General features: G+C 44.0%; 1 protein-coding gene across 1 annotated transcript in view; it reads right to left on the bottom strand.

The window, feature by feature from the left end:
• slc43a1b (solute carrier family 43 member 1b) overlaps positions 1-22,848 on the bottom strand; it is a 44,453-nt gene extending 21,605 nt beyond the window's left edge. The window contains exons 1-5 of the mRNA XM_024436662.2: positions 22,646-22,848; positions 9,903-10,063; positions 8,672-8,855; positions 8,413-8,468; positions 8,190-8,266 (exon numbers count right to left, since the gene is read on the bottom strand). Of these exons, the coding sequence (XP_024292430.2) occupies positions 8,190-8,266; positions 8,413-8,468; positions 8,672-8,855; positions 9,903-10,056 (471 nt within the window). The 5' untranslated portion in view covers positions 10,057-10,063; positions 22,646-22,848. The remainder of the gene's footprint in view (positions 1-8,189; positions 8,267-8,412; positions 8,469-8,671; positions 8,856-9,902; positions 10,064-22,645) is intronic.
• Between the last annotated feature and the right edge of the window lie 28 nt (positions 22,849-22,876).

Genomic DNA, 22,876 nt, shown 5'->3' with positions numbered 1-22,876 from the left:
TTGGGATGTTTAAAGCTTGGGAAATCTTTTTGTATCCAAATCCGGCTTTACATTTCTTCACAACAGTATCTCGGACCTGCCTGGTGTGTTCCTTGTTCTTCATGATGCTCACTGCGCTTTTAACGGACCTCTGAGACTATCACAGTGCAGGTGCATTTATACGGAGACTTGATTACACACAGGTGGATTGTATTTATTATCATTAGTCATTTAGGTCAACATTGGATCATTCAGAGATCCTCACTGAACTTCTGGAGAGAGTTTGCTGCACTGAAAGTAAAGGGGCTGAATAATTTTGCACGCCCAATTTTTCAGTTTTTGATTTGTTAAAAAAGTTTGAAATATCCAATAAATGTCGTTCCACTTCATGATTGTGTCCCACTTGTTGTTGATTCTTCACAAAAAATACAGTTTTATATCTTTATGTTTGAAGCCTGAAATGTGGCAAAAGGTCGCAAAGTTCAAGGGGGCCGAATACTTTCGCAAGGCACTGTATGTATGTATGTATGTATGTATATATATATATTTATTTATTTATTATATTTATATATTTATATATATATAATATATAATATAATATAATATAGTGAGAGATGTGAAATGGCTAGCTAGTTAGCAGTGGTGGTTCCCCTTACTCTGCAAAGACCGTGGCTTTTGTGGAGCTATGGGTAATGATGCTTCGTGGGAGGCAGTTGTTGATGTGTGCAGAGGGTCCCTGGTTCAAGCCCGGGTATGGGTGAGGGGACGGACCAAAGTTATACTGTTACTCCCACCCCCTTGCCCCCCACTGCAGACCCACACTTGGAGGAGCCACAGTCCAGCAGGCAGAGCTACGCACAGGCTGTGAGAGGAGCAACTGGCCCAGCCCCCACCAACCAAATGAGTGACATTAAACAAATGCTGAGGCTACTATGCTCACATGTGATAGGTCGAGGGTCATGGTAAGATGAGCACAAGAACTCCACCATCCTCATCCTACACCCACGCAAGTGGCATGACACAAATTCTATCTAAAATGATAAACAAATCACATTTGCATAATAAGAGTTCACTTTAATTGAAAAAAACTATTTTAATAGTTCTTGTTGGATTGTGAGTGTTTGTCTCTAAAGAAGGAAAAAAAAGTTATGAAATCTTTTTACGTTGCATGTTGAAATTTACAAGGATTGAAGTCCACTGCTTTTGGACTAAAAGAGCAGAAACCCAGACTTCCTGAAAGAAATTGATGATGTTGATATTGTAGTACTACAGGAAACATTGTGCAGAGGTGATGTTTCCACTGGCTGTCCACTAGGTTATAGCGAGATAATCATATGCATCCACTAAATGAAAAGGAATCAGACGGGGCAGAGAATGCTAATAATGTATAAATCTGAACTAATTAATTCAATCGAATTGATCAAAACAGGAGAATTCTTTATATGGTTAAAAATCAACAAGGAGGTTTTCTTGACAGATAAAAAACATCTTCCTCTGTGCCACGTGCATTCCCCCCTCAGAGTCACCCTACTTCAATGAAGAGAGTTTCTCCATTCTAGAGGGGGAAGTTAGTCACTTTCAGGCCCAAGGCAACGTACTGGTCTGTGGAGACCTGAATGCTAGAACAGCAGAAGAACAAGACACTATTAACAGTCATGGGGATAAACACCTACCAGGAAGCAACAACCTTACATGGTACAAAACATGCCTATAGATGGAGTGCAAACAGTACAGACATCTACCAAAAAGCAATTAGTAGCCAAAAAATGCAATTTCTCCTGGACAACTTTTTAGCCTTTAACATTCTCCTACAGCAATGAAGGTGTACATTTGGCTGTTTGGAACATAAACTTTATATTTGACAAATTAGCCTCCTTGGCTAATCTAAAGAAGCATAAGAGCAAACCAGAAATAACAGATAATGAAAAATGGTTTGATAATGATTGCAAAAATCTAAGAAAGTCATTGAGATATGTATCTAATCAAAAACACAGAGAACCAGACAACAAAAATATACTCCTTCAATATGGGGAAACACTGAAGCAATACAAACACACCCTAAGAACAAAAAAGGAACAACACATTAGAAATCAGCTGGATGGAATTGAGGAATCCATAGAATCAAACCACTTCTGGGAGAATTGGAATAAATGAAACAAACCTCATTAGGAGGAACTGGCTATCCAAAATGGGGATTTGTGGAGAAATCACTTTGCAAACCTCTTCAGCAATATAACAAAGAGCCCAGAACAAAAAGATATACAAGAAAAATTACAAATCCTTGAATCAGCAAAGACTATCAGAATCCTGTGGATACCCTAATTACAGAAGACGAATTATTGGAAAAACTATGCACTCTCCAACCCAAAAAGGCCTGTGGTGCTGATGGTATTTTAAATGAAATGATCAAATATACAGACCACAAATTTAAATTGGCTATACTCAAACTCTTCAACATTATCCTCACTGCAGGTATTTCCCCGATATTTGAAACCAGGGATTGATCACACCAATCTATAAAAATGGAGACAAATTTGACCCAAATAATTACAGAGGAATTTGCGTTAACAGCAACTTGGGGGAAATTCTCTGCAGTTTTATAAATAGCAGACTACATAATTTCCTTGACGAACACAGCGTCCTGAGCAGAAGCCAGATTGGATTTCAAATTTTTTTTCGTACGACAGACCACATTTACACCCTCCACACTCTAATTGATAAACAAGTAAACCAAAACAAAGGCTAAATCTTCTCGTGTTTTGTAGATTTCAAGAAAGCATTTGATTCAATTTGGCACGAAGGTCTTTTTTATAAACTAATAGAAAGTGGTATTGGAGGGAAAACATATGATTTGATTAAATCAATGTACACTAAAAACAAATGTGCGGTTAAAATTGGCAACAAGCAAACAGACTTCTCTCAGGGACGGGGAGTGAAACAGGGCTGCCCAATAAGTCCAACACTATTTAACATCTACATTAATGAATTGGCAAAAACATTAGAAGTATCGGAAGCACCTGGTATCACCCTACACAACACTGAAATCAAGTGTCTGCTGTACGCAGGTGACCTGGTGCTGCTGTCTCCCACTAAAGAGGGGTTACAGCAGCACCTAGATCGTCTTCACGGGTTCTGTCAGACCTGGGCTCTGACAGTTAACCTAAAAAACAACAAATATAATGATATTCCAAAAAAGGTCCGGAAATAAGGATGACAAATGTAAATTCTATTTGGACACAGTTCTATTAGAACACACCAAAAACTACACATATCTGGGACTAAATATCAGCAACACAGGTAGCTTTCACATGGCTGTGAATGAGCTGAGAGACAAAGCAAAAAGAGCATTCTATGCCATTAAAAGGAACATCAAAATCGAAAATTCCAATTAGAATCTGGCTCAAAATTTTTCAATCAGTTATAGAACCAATTGCTCTATATGGCAGTGAAGTCTGGGGTCCAATCTCTAATAATGAATTTACCAAATGGGACAAAAATACAATCGAAATACGGCATGCAGAGTTTTGCAAGACTGTATTGAAAGTGCAAAGAAAAACTCCAAATAACGCATGTAGAGCAGAATTGGGCCAATACCTCCTCCTCATTCAAATAGAAAAAAAGAGCCGTCAAATTTTACAACCATCTAAAAACAAGTGACCCCAAAACATTCCATCACACAGCTCTACAATGTCAAGAGATGAAACAAGAGAAGAGTCCCCTCAGCCAGCTGGTTCTGAGGCTTAGTTCACCAACCCAAACCAACCCCATAGAGCATCAGGACAGCACTCAGAAAATCTGGCCCAACCAAATCATCACAAAACAAAAACAAAAATATATCACCTATTGGAAAGACACCACAAAAAAATCAAAGTAAACTTCAATGCTATTTGGCTCTAAACAGACAGTACATGGTGGCAGACTATCTGACCACTGTGACTGATAGAAAACTGAGGAAAACATTGACTAGGTACAGACTCAGTGAGCACAGTCTGGCTATAGAGACCGGTCGTCACAGACAAACCTGGCTGCCCAGAGAGGACAGGCTGTGCTCACTCTGCTCCAGGGGAGAGGTAGAGACAGAGCTGCATTTCCTATTACACTGTGACAAATACTCAGACCTAAGAGAATATTTCTTTCCCAAAATTATAATTCAATACAAAGAATTTGAAACTATAAAATATTTATTGGGTGAAAAGCCAAAATGTGTCCTCCTGCTACAACCTGAGGGACAGCCAGTGAAAAGTGCAAAGTAATGTCGAGAATATTTCCCATCTTGTTTTGTTTTGTTTTGTCTTTCATACATGTGTCTTCTCAGTCACGTTGACACTGGTCTACTACCATTGCTTTAATGTATTGTTGTTCTCATTAATATTGTTGTTGTAGTTGTTGTTAATGGTAATCTCATGTCCACTACTACTATTATTATTGCTGTTGATCCCACCATTTGTTTATATATTTATATATAATATATATATTTATACATCTTTTTATTTTATTTTTTGATATTTATACTTTGACAATGTAAATAATAATAAACTTGCCATGTCAATAAAGTCAAGAGAGAGAGAGAGAGAGAGAGAGAGAGAGAGAGAGAGAGAGAGAGAGATGGGTGTCCTTGTGTGTTTTGGGAAGGGGGCAGGGACGAGCGTGTCAACAGCCCAGTGATCTGATTGGCCGACGGCCGTGTGCTAGAATTTAGAGCCAGGAGCAGAACAGCATGTGCCGTAGAGACTCTGAACACCAACAGACAAAAATATACAGTAATATAGCGTATATTAGTAATAGCTACAGTATGCCTCACACAGTGCATTCAGAAAGTATTCAGACCCCTTGACTTTTTCCACATTTTGCCACGTTACAGCCTTATTCTAAAATGGATTAACTTTTTTTGCTTATCAATCTGCACACAATACCCCATAATGATGAAGAGAAAACAGGTTTTTAAATGTATTAAAAATAAGAAACTGAAATACCTTATTTACATAAGTATTCAGACCTTTTGCTATGAGACTCGAAATTGAGCTCAGGTGCATCCTGTTTCCATTTATCATCCTTGAGATGTTTCTACAACTTGATTGTAGTCCACCTGTGGACCAATCAATTGATTGGAAATTATTTGGAAAGGCACACAACTCTCTAAATCATGTCCCACAGTTGATAGTGGATGACAGAGCAAAAACCAAGCCATGAGGTCGTAGTGATTGTCTGTAGAGCTCCGATACAGGATTGTGTCGAGGCACAGATCTGGGAAAGGGTACCAAAACATTTCTGCAGCATTGAAGGTCTCCAAGAGCACAGTCACCACCATCATTCTTAAGTGGAAAAAGTTTGGAACCACCAAGACTCTTCCTAGAGCTGGCAGCACAGCCAAACTGAGCAATCGGGGGAGAAGGGCCAAGAACCCAATGGTCACTCTGACAGAGCTCCAGAGTTCCTCTGTGGAGATGGGAGAACCTTCCAGAAGGACAACCATCTCTGCAGCACCCCACCAATCAGGCCTTTATGGTAGAGTGGCCAGACAGAAGCCACTCTTCAGAAAAAGGCACATGATAGTCGCTTGGAGTTTGCTAAAAGGCACCTAAAGGACTCTCAGACTGTGAGAAACAAGTTTCTCTGGTCTTATGAAACCAAGATTGAACTATTTGGCCTGAATGCCAAGCATCATGTCTGGAGGAAACTTGGCACCATCCCTACGGTGAAGCATGGTGTTCGCATCATCATGCTGTGGGGATGTATTTCAGTGGCAGGGACTGGGAGACTAGTCAGGATGAAGGGAAGATGAATGGCGCAAAGTACAGAGAGATCCTTGATGAAAACCTGCTACAGAGCGCTCAGGACCTCAGACTGGGGCGAAGGTTCACCTTTCAACAGGACAATGACCCTAAGCAAACAGCCCAAAAAAAATGCATGAGTGGCTTCGGGACAAGTCACTGAAGGTCCTTGAGTGGCCCAGCCAGAGCCCGGACTTGAACCCTATCGAACATCTCTGGAGAGACCTGAAAATAGCTGTGCAGCGACGCTCCCCACCCAACCTGGCAGAGCTTGAGAGGATCTGCAGAGAAGAATGGGAGAAACTCCCCAAATATAAGGTGTGCCAAGATTGTAGCGTAATACCCAAGAAGACTCGAGGATGTAATCGCCGCCAAATGTGCTTTAACAAAGTACTGAGTAAAGTGTCTGAATACTTATGTAAATGTGATTTTTCTGTTTTTTTTTTAAACAGTTTTTACTTTGTCATTATGGGGTATTATTGATGTGATTATTGTGTAGATTGATGAGGGAAACAAACTATTTATTCCATTTTAGAAAAAGGCTGTAACGTAACAAAATGTGGAAAGAATCAAGGGGTCAATACTTTCCGAATGCACTTTATACACTGAGTATACCATACATTAGGAACACCTTCCTAGTATTGAGTTGCACCACCCCCCTTTGCCCTCTGAACAGCCTCAATTCGTCTGGGCATGGACTCTACAAGGTGTCGAACGTGTTCCACGGGGATGCTGGCCCCATGTTGGGGATGCTGGCCCCATGTTGGGGATGCTGGCCCCATGTTGACTCCAATGCTTCCCACAGTTATGTAAAGTTGGCTGGATGTCATTTGGGTGGACCATTCATGATCCTCAATGTAAACTGTGTTCGGTGTGAAAAACCCAGCAGCTTAGCAGTTCTTGTCACAAACCGGTGCGCCTGGCACCTACTACCATACCCCGTTTTTGTCATTCACCCTCCGAATGGCACACACACACAATCCATGTCACAATTGTCTCAAGGCCTACAAATCTTTCTTTAACCTGTCTCTCCTTCATCTACACTGTTTGAAGTGGATTTAACTAGTGACATCAATAAGGGATCATAGCTTTCACCCTGGATTCTCCTGGTCAGTCTACGTCATGGAAAGAGCAGGTGTTCTTAATGTTTTGTACACTCAGTGTATAGTTAGTTATATCCGTAGAATCTATTCCTGTGGTTATAATAACTAACATATGTATGTTTCAGAGGAGGCTGGTCAGAATCATATCACCTTTATTCACCAAGTACATTTACACATACTCAGGATTGTACTTGGTGACATGGTGTTGCTAGTGATAGACAACATTTAGAGACAGAATACAGGCAGCGGAGTTTAAAGAAGGTTTACATGCATTATATACAACTAGGGAGAGTGAGCATAGAGCTATAAGAGAATGAGCAGATATACAAATATACAGTGGGTATACGGTTGATATATAGTGGGTATATTGTTGATATACAGTGGGTATATTGTTGATATACAGTGGGTATAATGTTGATATACAGTGGGTATAATGTTGATATACAGTGGGTATATTGTTGATATACAGTGGGTATAATGTTGATATACAGTGGGTATAATGTTGATATACAGTGGGTATATTGTTGATATACAGTGGGTATAATGTTGATATACAGTGGGTATAATATTGATATACAGTGGGTATAGTGATGATATACAGTGGGTATATTGTTGATATACAGTGGGTATATTGTTGATATACAGTGGGTATGTTGTTGATATACAGTGGGTATATTGTTGATATACAGTGGGTATATTGTAGACATACAGTGGGTATATTGCTGATATACAGTGGGTATGTTGTTGATATACAGTGGGTATATTGTTGATATACAATGGGTATACGGTTGATATGCAGTGTGTATATTGTTGATATACAGTGGGTATACGGTTGATATGCAGTGGGTATTCTGCTGATATACAGTGGATGTACACATTTACAGTATCAGTATGAATGTATCTACATGCAGAAACATGAACAGAGTGCAAATGCAGTATAGTGCAGTTATTTTGTGTACAGTTCAGAGATAGCTTAAAGCGGGGCGCAGCATAGAGTGCAGTCCTTTAGTCTCTATGGGCCACAGCACGTGGTAAGAAACCTTTCAGGTGACGGGAGGTTTTGGTCATGAGTGGTGGGAGGAGCTATAGGAGGAGGGGCTCATTATAATGGCTGGAATGTAATGGAGACAAACGTGGTTTCCATATGTTTCATACCGTTCCATTAATTCCATTCCAGCCATTACAATGAGCCCGTCCTCCTATAGCTCCTCCCACCAGCCGCTGGTGTGTTCTGGGAACTTTGGATATGTCCTTGTTGTGTCCATGTAGAGGAGAAGGATGGTGTGTGTGTGTGTGTGTGTGTGTGTGTGTGTGTGTGTGTGTGTGTGTGTCTTACCGTGAGGGAGGTGAAGGTGAGGCAGATTCCTCCGAAGCCGTTGAAGGAGACTGCGATGAAAATGAGGGCCGAGAGTACTGGAGGAGGAAAGGGAGGAGGAAGGAGGAGACCGTTAGTGAGATCTATGTGTGCAGTGTAATGTAATAAGCAGATATGTTCAATGTGATGTTTCTGTACATTTAGTGTTCATTTACAGTGACTTACAGCGGCTTAGGATCCTTACCTTCGGGGTTATAGGCAGCTCCAGCTATCATGGCACAAGAGAAAGCAAAACACGCACTGCAAGAGAGAGAGAGTTGATGATGACGCTGACTGATGGAAGATAATGATGATGACGATGGTTGTGAAGATAATGACTATGGTCATGGCGATTGTTAAAAAAGTTATAATGGTGACAATGACAATCACAGTGTTAATCGCTTTTTTTTACTATTACTATAATGATGACGGCAATGACGATGATGATGTGTCCCGTCTTTTACCTGCCGAGGAGGCGGAGAGGGCGGGGCCCGTACTTGTCCATCAGGATACCTAGCGGCAGAGTGGCTGCACTCAGCAGGAAGGAGCCAATGGTAAAGCCCAGATTCAACATCTCTTCCTGGTCCACGCAGCTATGCCAGATACCACTGTCCCACGAACTGATGTTACTGAACACTGTCTCGTTGTCTGGGAGGGGGGTGGAGAGAGGTGAAGAAAGAGGGGGAAGGAGAAGGGTAAGGAGGTGGAGAGAGAGAGAGAGAGAGAGAGAGAGAGAGAAAGAGCGAGGGGAGAAAGGTAGGGAGGTGGAGAGAGAGAGGGGGGAGCAGGAGAAGGGTAAGGAAGGGGACAAGAGAGAGAGGGGAGTTGAGAACTATACAAGACACAGGAAACCACATGTGCTATAGACATATATATCTCTATGGACGTATACAGGAGCGAAATCCCAAGTTCCACTGGAGTTGAATTTTCACTTAGTCATGCGTTGATATCAGTGGTCGTTAGGATTCACCCCACAGTATCTATGCATAGGTTTATGTATACCTGGGGTCAATTCCATTTCAATTCCAGACAGTTTGGAAAGTACTCTGAAGTTCTCTTCCGTGCTTTTCAATGAGAAACATTTTGAATTGGCATTTGGTCTATTTTCTGAATTGACTGGAATTTAAATGGAATTGAACCCTGAAGTATACGGCATCCCTTAGTATGGAAATGACCCCAACCCTGAAGTATACGGCATCCCTTAGTATGGAAATGACCCCAACCCTGAAGTATACGGTATCCCTTAGTATGGAAATGACCCCAACCCTGAAGTATACGACATCCCTTAGTATGGAAATGACCCCAACCCTGAAGTATACGGCATCCCTTAGTATGGAAATGACCCCAACCCTGAAGTATACGGCATCCCTTAGTATGGAAATGACCCCAACCCTGAAGTATACGGCATCCCTTAGTATGGAAATGACCCCAACCCTGAAGTATACGGCATCCCTTAGTATGGAAATGACCCCAACCCTGAAGTATACGGTATCCCTTAGTATGGAAATGACCCCAACCCTGAAGTATACGGCATCCCTTAGTATGGAAATGACCCCAACCCTGAAGTATACGGCATCCCTTAGTATGGAAATGACCCCAACCCTGAAGTATACGGCATCCCTTTGTATGGAAATGACCCCAACCCTGAAGTATACGGCATCCCTGTGTGAGTGTTACCCATGGACGGGGACGTACCTATGCAGAGGTGTGAGTAGAAGCCCTCGTTCTTGAGCATGATGAGTAGCGATCCCCAGCCCAGCAGCACAGCAGAGAACAGCAGGTTCTCTATGACCGCAGTCACCGCCATCCACCAGCGCCTACGGTAGGCCTGGGCCAGAGAAGGAGCCATCGCTGCTCTGGGGGGAGAGAAAGAAAGACAAGAGGAAGGGGAAGACAGGGGAGAGAGAGTTTAACGTTTAACAATCCTTTCTTAAAGACTGAAGTACTGCACACACTCTCCGTACGGAACTTCAAGGTTGCATCAACAAACATCAAAGGTCGACAAAAACTAAAAATACATATCAAAGCAAGAAAGGATGTTTTTCTTTTTTAAGTGTGCAGCTGCTTTCCTCCTCACTTTCATCTGAGCTCAGAGAGCAACAAAACGGACGAGGACGGCAATATAAACCCTCTGTGGGATCCTACCACTGAGAGATTGAGGTTAACCACACGACTGACTCGTCATCACCACCATCACGGCGACCACATCATTCTGGTTTCTGGAAGGAAGCGGTGCTGACTGGTTTCTCTGCCAATTCCGCTATAATCCCTGAATGTGTTGACTTTCTATAAAACATATAGAATATATGCTCCCCCCTCCCTTAACATGACAGACTGGTGGAATGAAGACTTCGACAGACGGATGTAACGGATCCAAGAGAAATTGAATTATTTCATGAGTTGCATAATCAATTGTGGAAATACTCTGAATGTAGACTATTCTAAGTTAGCAAAAAAACACACAGATCTGTCTGTAATGTAGTGCTGAGCGAATAACCGAAATGTTGGTTATTTATCATTATTGTTGGTTTCAATTATTTAAATTCCATTTAGTTATTTTATTTTTTGGGAGCTCAGTGCGCACATTTGCCAGTTGCCCTAAAGATAAATCAGATCAAGCCCGAACTGTGCAATGTAGTAGGGAGTTTTAGTTTAGTGGAAAGAACTAACTGCCCTGAGGAGGGAGAGGAATAAGGGATTGGTGAAGAGGAGAATAAAGGAGACACAAAGATGAGAAAAGACCTGAGTGGTGAGTAGAGTAGTGACCCCTGAGTTGACTGTCACCCAGATCAAGAATGTTGTAACCCACCAAGGAGCCGCTGGCCACTTACCAACTCCCTCCAACAACAGTCCAACCTCAACCCAGGAGGAGCCAATGCTCAAGTCTCATCGCCCAGTCCTACAGGCGTCGCCGTAGTTCCTCCAGGGAACCTGCACCTGGAACCCAAGATCCCAGCCCCCGAGCGGTATGTCGGCCACCCGGGAGAATGCCAGGGGTTCCTCACTCATTGTTCCCTGGTGTTCGAGCTACAGTCCTCCTCGTTCCACACCGATCGGGCCATGATCGCCTACATCATCTCTCTACTCTCAGGCAAGATCCCGGCGTAGGCAACGGCAGTGTGGGAACATCAGCCACCATCCTGGAACTCCATATTAGCCTTCGACTACCCAGTTGGCGGACGAGAAGCGGCCAGCTGACTGTTCAACATCCGCCAAGGGGTCAGACCATGAGTGGGTGGAATACGGAGGCCTTGGTCACCGCTTTCCACCAGAGTTTGTCTAACTCCATCAAAGATGAACTGGCCACATAGGGTCTGGGGGAGGACCTCGAGTACCGATAACGCTGGCAATCAGGATCGACAACCGCCTCCGAGAACTCGTGAGACAACGCCTTTATGACACCACCCCAGTATCCCGGTTTCCTGAGAACCCCAAGCCCGCCGAACTCGGCATTGACGAGCCCATGCAGCTGGGATGCACACGTCTGAGCCCACAGGAGCGTGACAGGCACATTCTCGAAGGCTGCTGCCTCTACTGCGGAGGTCTCAGCCATCTCCAAGCTACATGCCCATAGCTGACGGGAAATGCCAATGCTCGCCGGGACCCTGACGAGCTGTGCAGATACTCCCAGCTACCCAGTCACTGTCTGTCACTACCCGCAACCCTCCACTGGGACAACCATCAGCACCAGATTCAAGCCTTCGTGGACTCCGGGGCCACAGAGAATTTCATTGATCAAGACTTTTACAAAATACAAATCCCCTGCGTGAAATGTCCCATCCCTCTGCAGCTTCAAGCCCTTGATGGATGCCCCATTGTCTCTGGCTTGGTGGAATATCAGACCAAGCCCATTCTACTGCAGGTTCGGGTGAATCACTCAGAGACTTTTAGTTTCCTTTTGATCACAGCTCCCGAGAACCCCCTTATCCTAGGGTACCCCTGTCTAGCTCTACATATCCCACTATTCTCCTGGTCATGGACCATTACATCCGGGAGTCGCTGGTGGCAGGTTTCATTCGCCCTTCTACATCCAGCTGGTGCAGACTTCTTCTTCGTGGGTAAGAAGGATGGAGGCCTGCGTCCTTGCATTGATTACAGCGGGCTGAACCGGATTACGATCAAGAATCGTTACCCCCTACCTCTGATGTCCGGCTCCTTGGAGTTGGCAAAAGGGGCCCAATTCTTCACCAAACTGGACCTCCGGAACGCTTACAATCTGATGAGAATCAGGAAAAGAGATGAGTGGAAACTGCCTTTAACACCCCTAGTGGTCACTATGGGTATTTAGTCATGCCCTTCGGATTATTGAATTTACCGGCAGTCTTTCAAGCATTGGTCAATGACACTCTTAGGGATATATTGAATCAGTTTGTCTTTGTTTACCTCAATGACATCTTGATCTTCGCCAAAACCCTTCCAGAACACATACTGCATGTCCACCAAGTGCTGAGATGCCTCCTGCAGGGTTGTTAACACAGTGTCCAAAGAAGGGCCAGATGTATACAGAATGGTGCTGTCTGCGTAGATGGATCAGAGACTCACCAGCAGCAAGAGCGGCATCATTCATGTATACAGAGAAGAGAGTCGGCCCAAGAATTGAACCCTGTGGCACACCCAAAGAAACTGCCAGAGGCCCAGACAACAAGCCCTCCGATTTGACACACTGAACTCTATCAGAGAAGTAGTTGGTGAACCAGGCGAGGCAATCATTTGAGAAACCAAGGCTATCGAGTCTGCCGATGAGGATGTGGTGATTGACAGAGTCGAAAGCCTTGGCCAGGTCAATGAATACGGCTGCATCGTATTGTTTCTTATCGATGGCGGTTAAGATATCGTTTAGGACCTTGAGCGTGGCTGAGGTGCACCCATGACCAGCTCTGAAACCAGATTACATAGCGGGGAAGGTGGGGTGGGATTCGAAATGGTCGGTAATCTGTTTGTTGACTTGGCTTTCGAAGACCTTAGAAAGGCAGGGTAGGATAGATATAGGTCTGTAGCAGTTTGGGTCAAGAGTGTTCCCGCTTTGAAGAGGGGGATGACCGCAGCTGCTTTCCAATCGTTGGGAATCTCAGACGACACGAAAGAGAGGTTGAACAGGCTAGTGATGGGGGTTGCAACAATTTCGGCAGATAATTTTAGAAAGAAAGGGTCCAGGTTGTCTAGTCCGGCTGATTTGTAGGGGTCCAGATTTTGCAGCTCTTTCAGAACATCAGCTGACTGGATTTGGGAGAAGGAGAAATAGGGAAGGCTTGGGCGAGTTGCTGTCGGGGCTACAGTGCTGTTGACCATGGGTAGGGGTAGCCAGGTGGAAAGCATGGTCAGCCATAGAAAAATGTTTGTTGAAATTCAAAATTATAGTGGATTTATCGGTGGTGACAGAGTTTCCTATCCTCAGTGCAGTTGGCAGCTAGGAGGAGGTGTTCTTATTCTCCATGGACTTTACTGTGTTCCAAAACTTTTTTGAGTTTGTGTTGCGGGAAGAAAATTTCTGCTTGAAAAAGCTAGCCTTGGCTTTTTAACTGCCTGTGTATATTGGTTTCTAACTTACCTGAAAAGTTGCATATCACGGGGGCTGTTCGATGCTCATGCAGAACGCCAAAGGATGTTTTTGTGTTGGTTAAGGGCAGTCAGGTCTGGAGAGAACCAAGGGCTATATCTGTTCCTGGTTCTAAATTTCTTGAATGGGGCATGCTTATTTAAGATGGTGAGGAAGGCATTTAAAAAAAATAACCAGGCATCCTCTACTGATGGGATGAGGTCAATATCCTTCCAGGATACCCGGGCCAGGTCGATTACAAAGGCCTGCTCGCTGAAGTGTTTCAGGGAGCGTTTGACAGTGATGAGTGGAGGTCGCTTGACCGCTGACCCATTACGGATGCAGGCAATGAGGCAGTGATCGCTGAGATCTTGGTTGAAAACAACAAAGGTGTATTTAGAGGGCAAGTTGGTTATCTATGAGGGAGCCCGTGTTTACGGCTTTGGGGTGGTACCTGGTAGGTTCATTGATAATTTGTGTGAGATTGAGGGCATCAATCTTAGATTGTAGGATTGCTGGGGTGTTAAGCATGTTCCAGTTTAGGTCACCTAGCAGCACGAGCTCTGAAGATAGATGGGGGGCAATCAGTTCACATATGGTGTCTGGAGCACAGCTGGGGGCACAGGGTGGTCTATAGCAGGCGGAAACGGTGAGATAATTGTTTTTAGATAGTTGGATTTTTAAAAGTAGAAGTTCAAATGGTTTGGGTACAGACTTGGATAGTAGAACAGAACTCTGCAGGTTATCTCTGCAGTAGATTGCAACACTGCCCCCTTTGGCCGTTCTATCTTGTCTGAAAATGTTGTAGTTAGGGATGGGGATTTCAGAGTTTTTTGGTGGTCTTCCTAAGCCAGGATTCAGACACGGCTAGGACTTCCGGGTTGGCAGAGTGTGCTAAAGCAGTGAATAAAACAAACTTAGGGAGGAGGCTTCTAATGTTAACATGCATGAAACCATGCGTATTACGGTTGCAGAGGTCATCAAAAGAGAGTGCCTGGGGAATAGGAGTGGAGCTAGGCACTGCAGGGCCTGGATTCACCTCTACATCACCAGAGGAACAGAGGAGGAGTAGGATAAGGGTATGGCTAAAAGATATGAGAATTGGTCGTCTAGAACGTCTGGAACAGAGAGTAAAAGGAGGTTTCTGGGGGCGATAAAATAGCTTCAAGGTATAATGTACAGACAAAGGTATGGTAGGATGTGAATACAGTGGAGGTAAACCTAGGCATTGAGTGATGATGAGAGAGATATTGTCTCTAGAAACATCATTGAAACCAGGTGATGTCATCGCATGTGTGGGTGGTGGAACTGAAGGGTTGGATAAGGTATAATGAGCAGGGCTAGAGGCTCTACAGTGAAATAAGACAATAAACACTAACCAGAACAGCAATGGACAAGGCATATTGACATTAAGGAGAGGCATGCTTAGCCGAGTGATCATAAGGGTCCAGTGAGTAGTGAGGTTGGTTGGGGTCATGGCAATTCAGACAGCTAGCAGGGCCATGGGTAGCAAGCTGGCAGAGAATGGAGGTCTGTTTTTAGCCACCTCGTGCGTTTCCGTCGGCAGATTAGTGGGGTTCCGTGTGGTAGAGGGGACCGTTCAGATGGGAGTTCAGGTAACGTCGCGACGGAGGGGCCAGTTGGATAACTCCCTCGGGCAGATAACATCGGTAGTCCAGTCGTGAAGGCCCGGTGGGGCTCCGCGTTGGCAGTAAAACGGGTCCGGATAGGTGATTGTAGCCCAGGAGTGGCTGATAGAACTCTTCAGCTGGCTAGCTCCGTAATAATTTATGTTTGCTCCGGGACCGACGTAAGCCAATAGTCACTCGGATAGCAGCTAGCTAGCTGCAAGATCCAGGTATAAATGTCCAGAGCTTGCGGTAGAAATCCAGGGATATGGAGAGAAAATAGGTCCGGTATGCTCTGGTCTGAGTTGCGTTGTACAAAACTGCCGATTAAAGACATTAATGACACTCAGTTGTGTCCTATTACTCATTATGATTTCCCTATTAAAGGGGGGTTCTGGTTTCCTTTGCAGCTTTAATTGTTTTACAGGGGGTGTTTGTTTCCTGAGTGAATTTTTGAGATTTAGTGGGGGGGTTTTCCCCAGTGTACTGTGATCCTGCGGCTACTGTTTATCAGTAAAGCATTTATGTCTATCCTTAACCACTGACTCCTCGTCTGGTCTCTTCCCTGCACCTGGGTCCAACCTCACCACGTCACATTGACCTTACCGCTGTGTGTCTGACCTCATGCCGTGGACCTATCAGGTATCAGAGAGCAGGGACTGACACAAACACACACTCTGTTATTTGCATGTGCCTATGGGCACACACATACGCACACAGCCTGACCTAGTTAGGGAGAGTTTAGCCTTGTGCAATGTGCCTTGTAAAAATGTAAATTCCAATGAGAAGAGTATAACTCCGGAGTATAACTCACAAAAATGTATATGTTTACCTGTGGCCAATAGGCATGACGTCTGTATGCATAAAACAAATGGATGTTAGATGTATGTGTGAGTACATATAAGCACAGATAGAACAATGAGACAAATATTTCACCGGATGTATACACTTGAAGCATCCGCTCGGCGTGGCCGGCAGTGGGAGAAGATGGAACGAGATGGATTTTGGTCGGCATTCTGCTCATTTTCTCGTCAATTAAATATTTGATCTCAATTCAGTTTTCTGTTCCCCAAAACTAGAATCTGTTACGAACAGAGTGGACTAAAGTTTTGTAGACTTTACCCTTTGCAAAAACAACAAAAAAATATGTTGTTTAGAAGGAGAGCAAAGGCGAATTGAGTTATTGCACACACGCACTTCAGAGTAGGCGGTCCCTAACATACATATGCAAATGATTGTGAGAGCATGCCAATAGGATCTCGCTAGCTCTTGCTTGGCTCTGCCCACCACCTTCCTTGTTCTGCCCACTATGACTCATTTGTTCCCATTTGAAATGACCGGCTGTGGTCTTTCTTGGTTTAGTTATACAAAATGTTTGATATAAGTGTGAATAAATGCCAGTCTATCTGTGACTGTGTGTGTAGGTAAAGCAGGTTTGATTGAGGGTCTATTACCTCTCTTGAGCACAGGCCTGCATCCAGACTGGGACTTCGGCCAGCTGGGGCCAAAAATAGCTGCAGTGGTCACAGACCCAGTCCCACTTAACTACACCTGTACACTACATGGGAACACATCTATGTTGCACAGAATATCTGGTTATTACCATGACTGGAGAAGTGTTTAAAGAGAAACTTCACCCTTTTTCAACATGAAATTGGTCATCTCTAGCACCACCCTAACATCAAATCAAACTTTATTTGGCACATGCGCCGAATACAAGTGTGGACACCGTGAAATGCTTACTTACAAGCCCTTTACCAACAGTGTAGTTCAAGAAAGAGTTAAGAAAATATTTACCAAATAAACTAAAGTAAAAAATTATAAAAAGTAACACAATAAAATAACAATGAGACTATATACAGGGGTACCAGTCAATGTGCGGGGGGGTACAGGTTATTCGAGTAGCAGCAGTGTACAAAACAAATTGAGGGGGGGGTTGTAAATGTAAATAGTCTGGTGGCAATTTGATTAATTGGTCAGCAGTCTTGCAGGCTTGCGGGTAGAAGATGTCAATGAGCCTTTTGGTACTAGACTTGGCGCTCCGGTACCGCTTGCCGTGTGGGTAGCAGAGAAGAACTCTATGACTTGGGTGACTGGAGTCTCTGAACGTTTTTGGGGCCTTCCTCTGACACTGTCTAGTGTATAAACTCAGCAAAAAAAGAAACTGCCCTTTTTCAGGACCCTGTCTTTCAAAGATAATTCGTAAAAATCCAAATAACGTCAAAGATCTTCATTGTAAATGGTTTAAACACTGTTTCCCATGCATGTTCAATGAACCATAAACAATTAATGAACATGCACCGTTGGAACGGTCATTAAGACACTTAACAGCTTACAGACGGTAGGCAATTAAGGTCACAGTTATGAAAACTTAGGACGGTAAAGAGGCCTTTCTACTGACTCTGAAAAACACCAAAAGAAAGATGCCCAGGGTCCCTGCTCATCTGCGTGAACATACCTTCATCTGCATGAACATACCTAAGGCATGCTGCAAGGAGGCACGAGGACTGCAGATGTGGCCAGGGCAATAAATTGCAATGTCCATACTGGGTGATGCCTAAGACAGCGCTACAGGGAGACAGGACGGATAGCTGATCGTCCTCGCAGTGGCAGACCACGTGTAACAACACCTGCACAGGATCGGTACATCCGAACATCACACCTGCGGGACAGGTACAGGATGGCAACAACAACTGCCTGAGTTACACCGGGAATGCACAATCCCTCCATCAGTGCTCAGACTGTCCGCAATAGGCTGAGAGAGGCTTGACTGAGGGCTTGTAGGCCTGTTGTAAGGCAAGTCCTCACCAGACATCACCAGCAACAACGTCGCCTATGGGCACAAACCCACCGTCGCTGGACCAGACAGGACTGGCAAAAAGTGGTCTTCACTGACGAGTCGTGGTTTTGTCTCACCAGAGGTGATGGTCGTATTCGAGTTTATCGTTGAAGGAATGAACGTTACACAGAAGCCTGTACTCTGGAGCGGGATTGATTTGGAGGTGTAGGGTCTGTCATGGTCTGGGGTGGTGTGTCACAGCATCATTGAACTGAGCTTGTTTTCATTGCAGGCAGTCTCAACGCTGTGCGTTACAGGGAAGACATCCTCCTCCTTCATGTGTTACCCTTCCTGCAGGCTCATCCTGACATGACCTTCCAGCACGACAATGCTGCTCGTTCTGTGTGTGATTTCCTGCAAGACCGGAATGTCAGTGTTCTGCCATGGCCATTGAGCATGTCTGGGACCTGTTGGATCGGAGGGTGAGGGCGAGGGCCATTCCCCCCAGATAGAATATTACAGATACAGATATTACAGATAGATATTACAAAGATAGAAGAAAATATGTTTTTTCCGATGGCATCATCCGGAGACACTGATGACATCATCGGGTGTGAATCATGTGATTTTAGCCAACTATGAGCAGGCAAAGATTACTTACTACCACATCTATATGACATAAGGATATTGTATCTGGAATGTGCTCATACTGAAACAAAACAGAAAAAACAAACAAACATGTAATTTAACCTTTTATTTAACTAGTCAGAAAAAATTATTATTTACAATGACGGCCTACACCTGCCAAACCTGGACGACGCTGGGCCAGTTGTGCGCTGCCCTATGGGACTCCCAATCATGGCCGGTTGTAATGCAGCCTGGATTCAAACCAGGGTGTCTGTAGTGACGCCTCTAGCACTGAGATGCAGTGCCTTAGACCGCTGCGCCACTCGGTAGCCCAACATGGGAAAGTGTGAGACTTTGACCTCTAACCCCTGACCTCTCTGCTCCTCCCTCAGCTGAAACTTGTGTCCCCTCAGTTTTAGTTGTACGTCCCTAATATAAAAATAGCAAAAAACGTTCAAATTATTGAGTGACAGCTTGGTGAAAGAAATCTGTATCTCCGCAGCGCTGTATCAACAAGCGGCGCAAGGATAATGTCTCCATAGCCCTCTCCACCTCCGAGTGTTCCTGAAGGTCTTTGAACAGAGGAGGCGGCCAGGTTAGCCTAGAATCCTACCCTAGCCGCAGGTTTTCAGTCCAAAAATGTTATTTTAATAGCAACCGGTTCATAGGAAGAGAGTGGCTGGAATACTCAATATAATTCCAATGCAAGAACCCAAATGATGCCCCGCTGTATAGCTACATATCGGTATGTTTCCTCATAGAGATAGATACATTCTGTTATGGTTTGTAGCCTACTGGTTTTCGTGGTTGTAAATGGAACTGTACGTCGTGTTGGAAACGTGTTTATTGTCGGCCTGGCATTGCTTAATTGATTAGGTGGGTCGAATATGACCCACAGAAGTGTATTGCGCCATATCACAACGTGTTGCTTGTACTCATGAGCGGAATGGTTTCCCATTTTTGAAGTGGGCCTTTACTGGTCTATTTGTGTGGCAAGACAGCTGTGCGTAGTAGGCTGTAGTAGGCTGTGTTCTGGCTATTTGGATCTCCATTCACCTTTTTGAACACTGTGTTTGTTTACTGTTTAACGTAACCAGCCTAAATATCAATCGTGCCTTTGTCGATCTGCTATTTTGTTTACTAGGTCTACTTGGTACAGTTGATTTGATCTGTTCACATTCATTCGTTCGCATTCGCATTCGCCGGTATTCTAAGCCAAACTGCTTACTATTCAGTATTTTAGTTTGCACGCATGAATAACTAGGCGACTACTTTCAGCATTTAGTTAGCATTATGTTGGCAAGACAGCTGTGTTTACGGCTGCATTCATATAGGCTGTTTGTAATTATCTTGTAGCCTACATTCATCACCAAGATGGGCCTTGCTTTAGTGTGTAGGGCGCTGTCCATTGTTCTGATACAGCACAGCGGAGATCGGCTACTTTAAAAGCACTCAATCAATGGCCTCTGCTTGAACTCTGTTTATTGCGGTATAGCGTGGCACCGGGTCTGAGGAAGACCCCCTCTGAAGAATCCCCCTCCCCTGTCCATTTTGGTTGATCTCTCTCCTCTTACTATCTCGCTCGTGTGTCTGTCTCTCTGATTCTTTCCACCCCGATGTCCCCCAGCAGAACAGATAAAGTTGTATCTCAACCTTGACAGGGACAGACAGAGGATGGGCCCCAAATGGCACCCTACTCCCTTTATAGTTCACTCTGTAGGGAATAAGGTGCCCATTTGGGATGCATCCAGAGAGACAGCACCTGCCACACGAGTCCTGTCCACAATGACTGACTGTCTGTCTGCCTGGCTGGTCATGGTATGATCGCTATGACGACGATCACCAACGGGATGTCACGTCACTTCCAACCATCACTCAGATGGAGACGGCAGGTAGCCTAGCGGTTTAGAGCATTGGGCCAGTAACCGAAAGGTTGCTGGTTTGAATCCCAGAGCCAACTAGGTGAAAAATCTGTTGATGTGCCCCTGAGCGAGGAACTTAACCCTAGTTGCTCTGGATAAGAGTGTCTGTTAAATGACGAAGCAAAAAAACAGGGAGATGTGGCTTGATAGTCATAGTTTCAACAGTGCTTGATGTGGACTGAAATGGGTGCTGGTACTGTTTTATAGAGGAGCCTGTACATATTACTGGTGTGTACTGGCCCAATTCAGGCACTGGTCATAAGTCTTTTTTTTTGTTTTGTGTGCCAGTGGAACCAAATGGGAAAAAGGGGAAATGGTCTGTCAATGAATTCTCTTTCCCTTCAGCAGGAAGATGGCGCCGACAGATATAGCAGCTCTGCTTCTAGCGCCTAAGCAACTTTGGAGTGTTTTTTTGTTGTCCTTCACCCAGTACCCTGCCGTGAACTTAAGTCACTGTCACTAGCCGGCTACCACCCGATTACTCAACCCCTGCATCTTAGAGACTGCTGACCGTTGTACATAGACATGGAATCACTGGTATCTTTAATAATGGAACACTGGTCACCTTAATGTTTACATACTGTTTTACTCATTTCATATGTATATACTGTATTCTAGTCAATGCCATCCCATTCAACCATTGCTGTATAAATACTATTCTATCCTACGTCTTCCACATATATACTAAATATTCTCTCCACATACTGTCCATAATGTCTATACATCCCATCATTTATATTTATACTCCAGACTCCGACATTGCTTGTCCTAATATTTATATATTTATTCCATTCTTTTACTTCTAGATCGGTGTGTTTTGTGAATTGTTAGATTCTACTGCGCCGTGGGAGCTAGGAACACAAGCATTTCACTACACCCGCACTAACATCTGCCAAAATATGTGCATGTGACCGATAACATTTCATTTGATTCAAAAGAAAGTTGGAAAGCATCATTAATAAGAAATCCAGCAAATCTTTTAGAGGAACAGTGGAAGTTGATAAAGATCTTCTTTCTTGGTAAACACAATAATAAAGAAGCACTTCTATCACCTTCCATTGTTCCTCCAAGAGTTGCTGGATTTCCAATTCCTGCTGTAGACATTAGCGAAGGCAGAGTAAATACACTGAGTAAATACACAATATGTTAACACTGGCACCACCATTCACTGGCCATGTCATGAACAGATCAGTCCACCGACACCAACTAACTGTGAAGTATGTCGAGAGATGACGTCATAGAAGGTTTGCATCACAACCAAGTCTGTGGCTCTGGTTGATTGGTGCTGTTGGCATGGTTATAGGTTGGTTTACTACTACTAGTAATATGGAGTTCAAATGGATGGTCACAGATCTCTTCTTAAAACCAGGGGTGGTAAAACCGCCCCACCTCTCTTTCGACTCACTCTCAGCTGTTTCCCCTAGTGCGGCCAGTCACTTGACCTCTCCTCGTGCTCCCCTGTGTGCGCACTAACAGCTGCGTCCAGGTGACCGGTGGTGCCACCTTTTACGTGGACAGCGCATGGAATGCCCGTTGCCGCGTTCAAAACTGGACCGATTTCCAATTATACAAAGTTGACTATAAACAATGTACTGGTCACCCTCCATTATACTACTCTTATGGCTAAACGACACCTGAAACGTGTCAAGAACAAATTTGTGATATATAATTAGCGTCAAACATACTAGTGTCAACATATTAACTTTAGCATTGTTTAAACTGATATAAAATCATCCTTGTCACTGTCTACACAAAAGCCATATACATTAATAGGAAAACAAATGAAAGACTGTCAAATAAAGAATGAAATAGAATGAGGGGGGGAAAAAAACAAATATTCAAGAAGTCTTGTGCCATGTGCGTAAAGTCAAATTCCTCTTACCACAGACACAAAAGATTAACATTTCTGAACATGAAAACCCCAAAATATGACAGAAATTACTTACTTCAGACGATAATCCCTGAAAGAATCGATATCTATGGTAAATGGTTTATTTCCCGTGTTTAGTGGGGAAAAAAGCGGGACTTAAACTGTTCATGTGTTGCTATAACACGTTACACAGTCAGTTACTGTGGGTCTTGTGAAACTTCACTTTCCATTCGGTTAGTTCCTCGTCACAACTTCATTACATCTGCATGGGTTTAAAACCCTCCTCTCGCCTTCCAACGGTCTATAT

This window comes from Oncorhynchus tshawytscha, linkage group LG11, assembly GCF_018296145.1.
Source record: "Oncorhynchus tshawytscha isolate Ot180627B linkage group LG11, Otsh_v2.0, whole genome shotgun sequence".
NCBI lineage: Eukaryota > Metazoa > Chordata > Actinopteri > Salmoniformes > Salmonidae > Oncorhynchus > Oncorhynchus tshawytscha.
The sequence above is the reverse complement of the archived record's forward strand: the minus strand, read 5'-3'. Positions and strand labels throughout refer to the sequence as shown.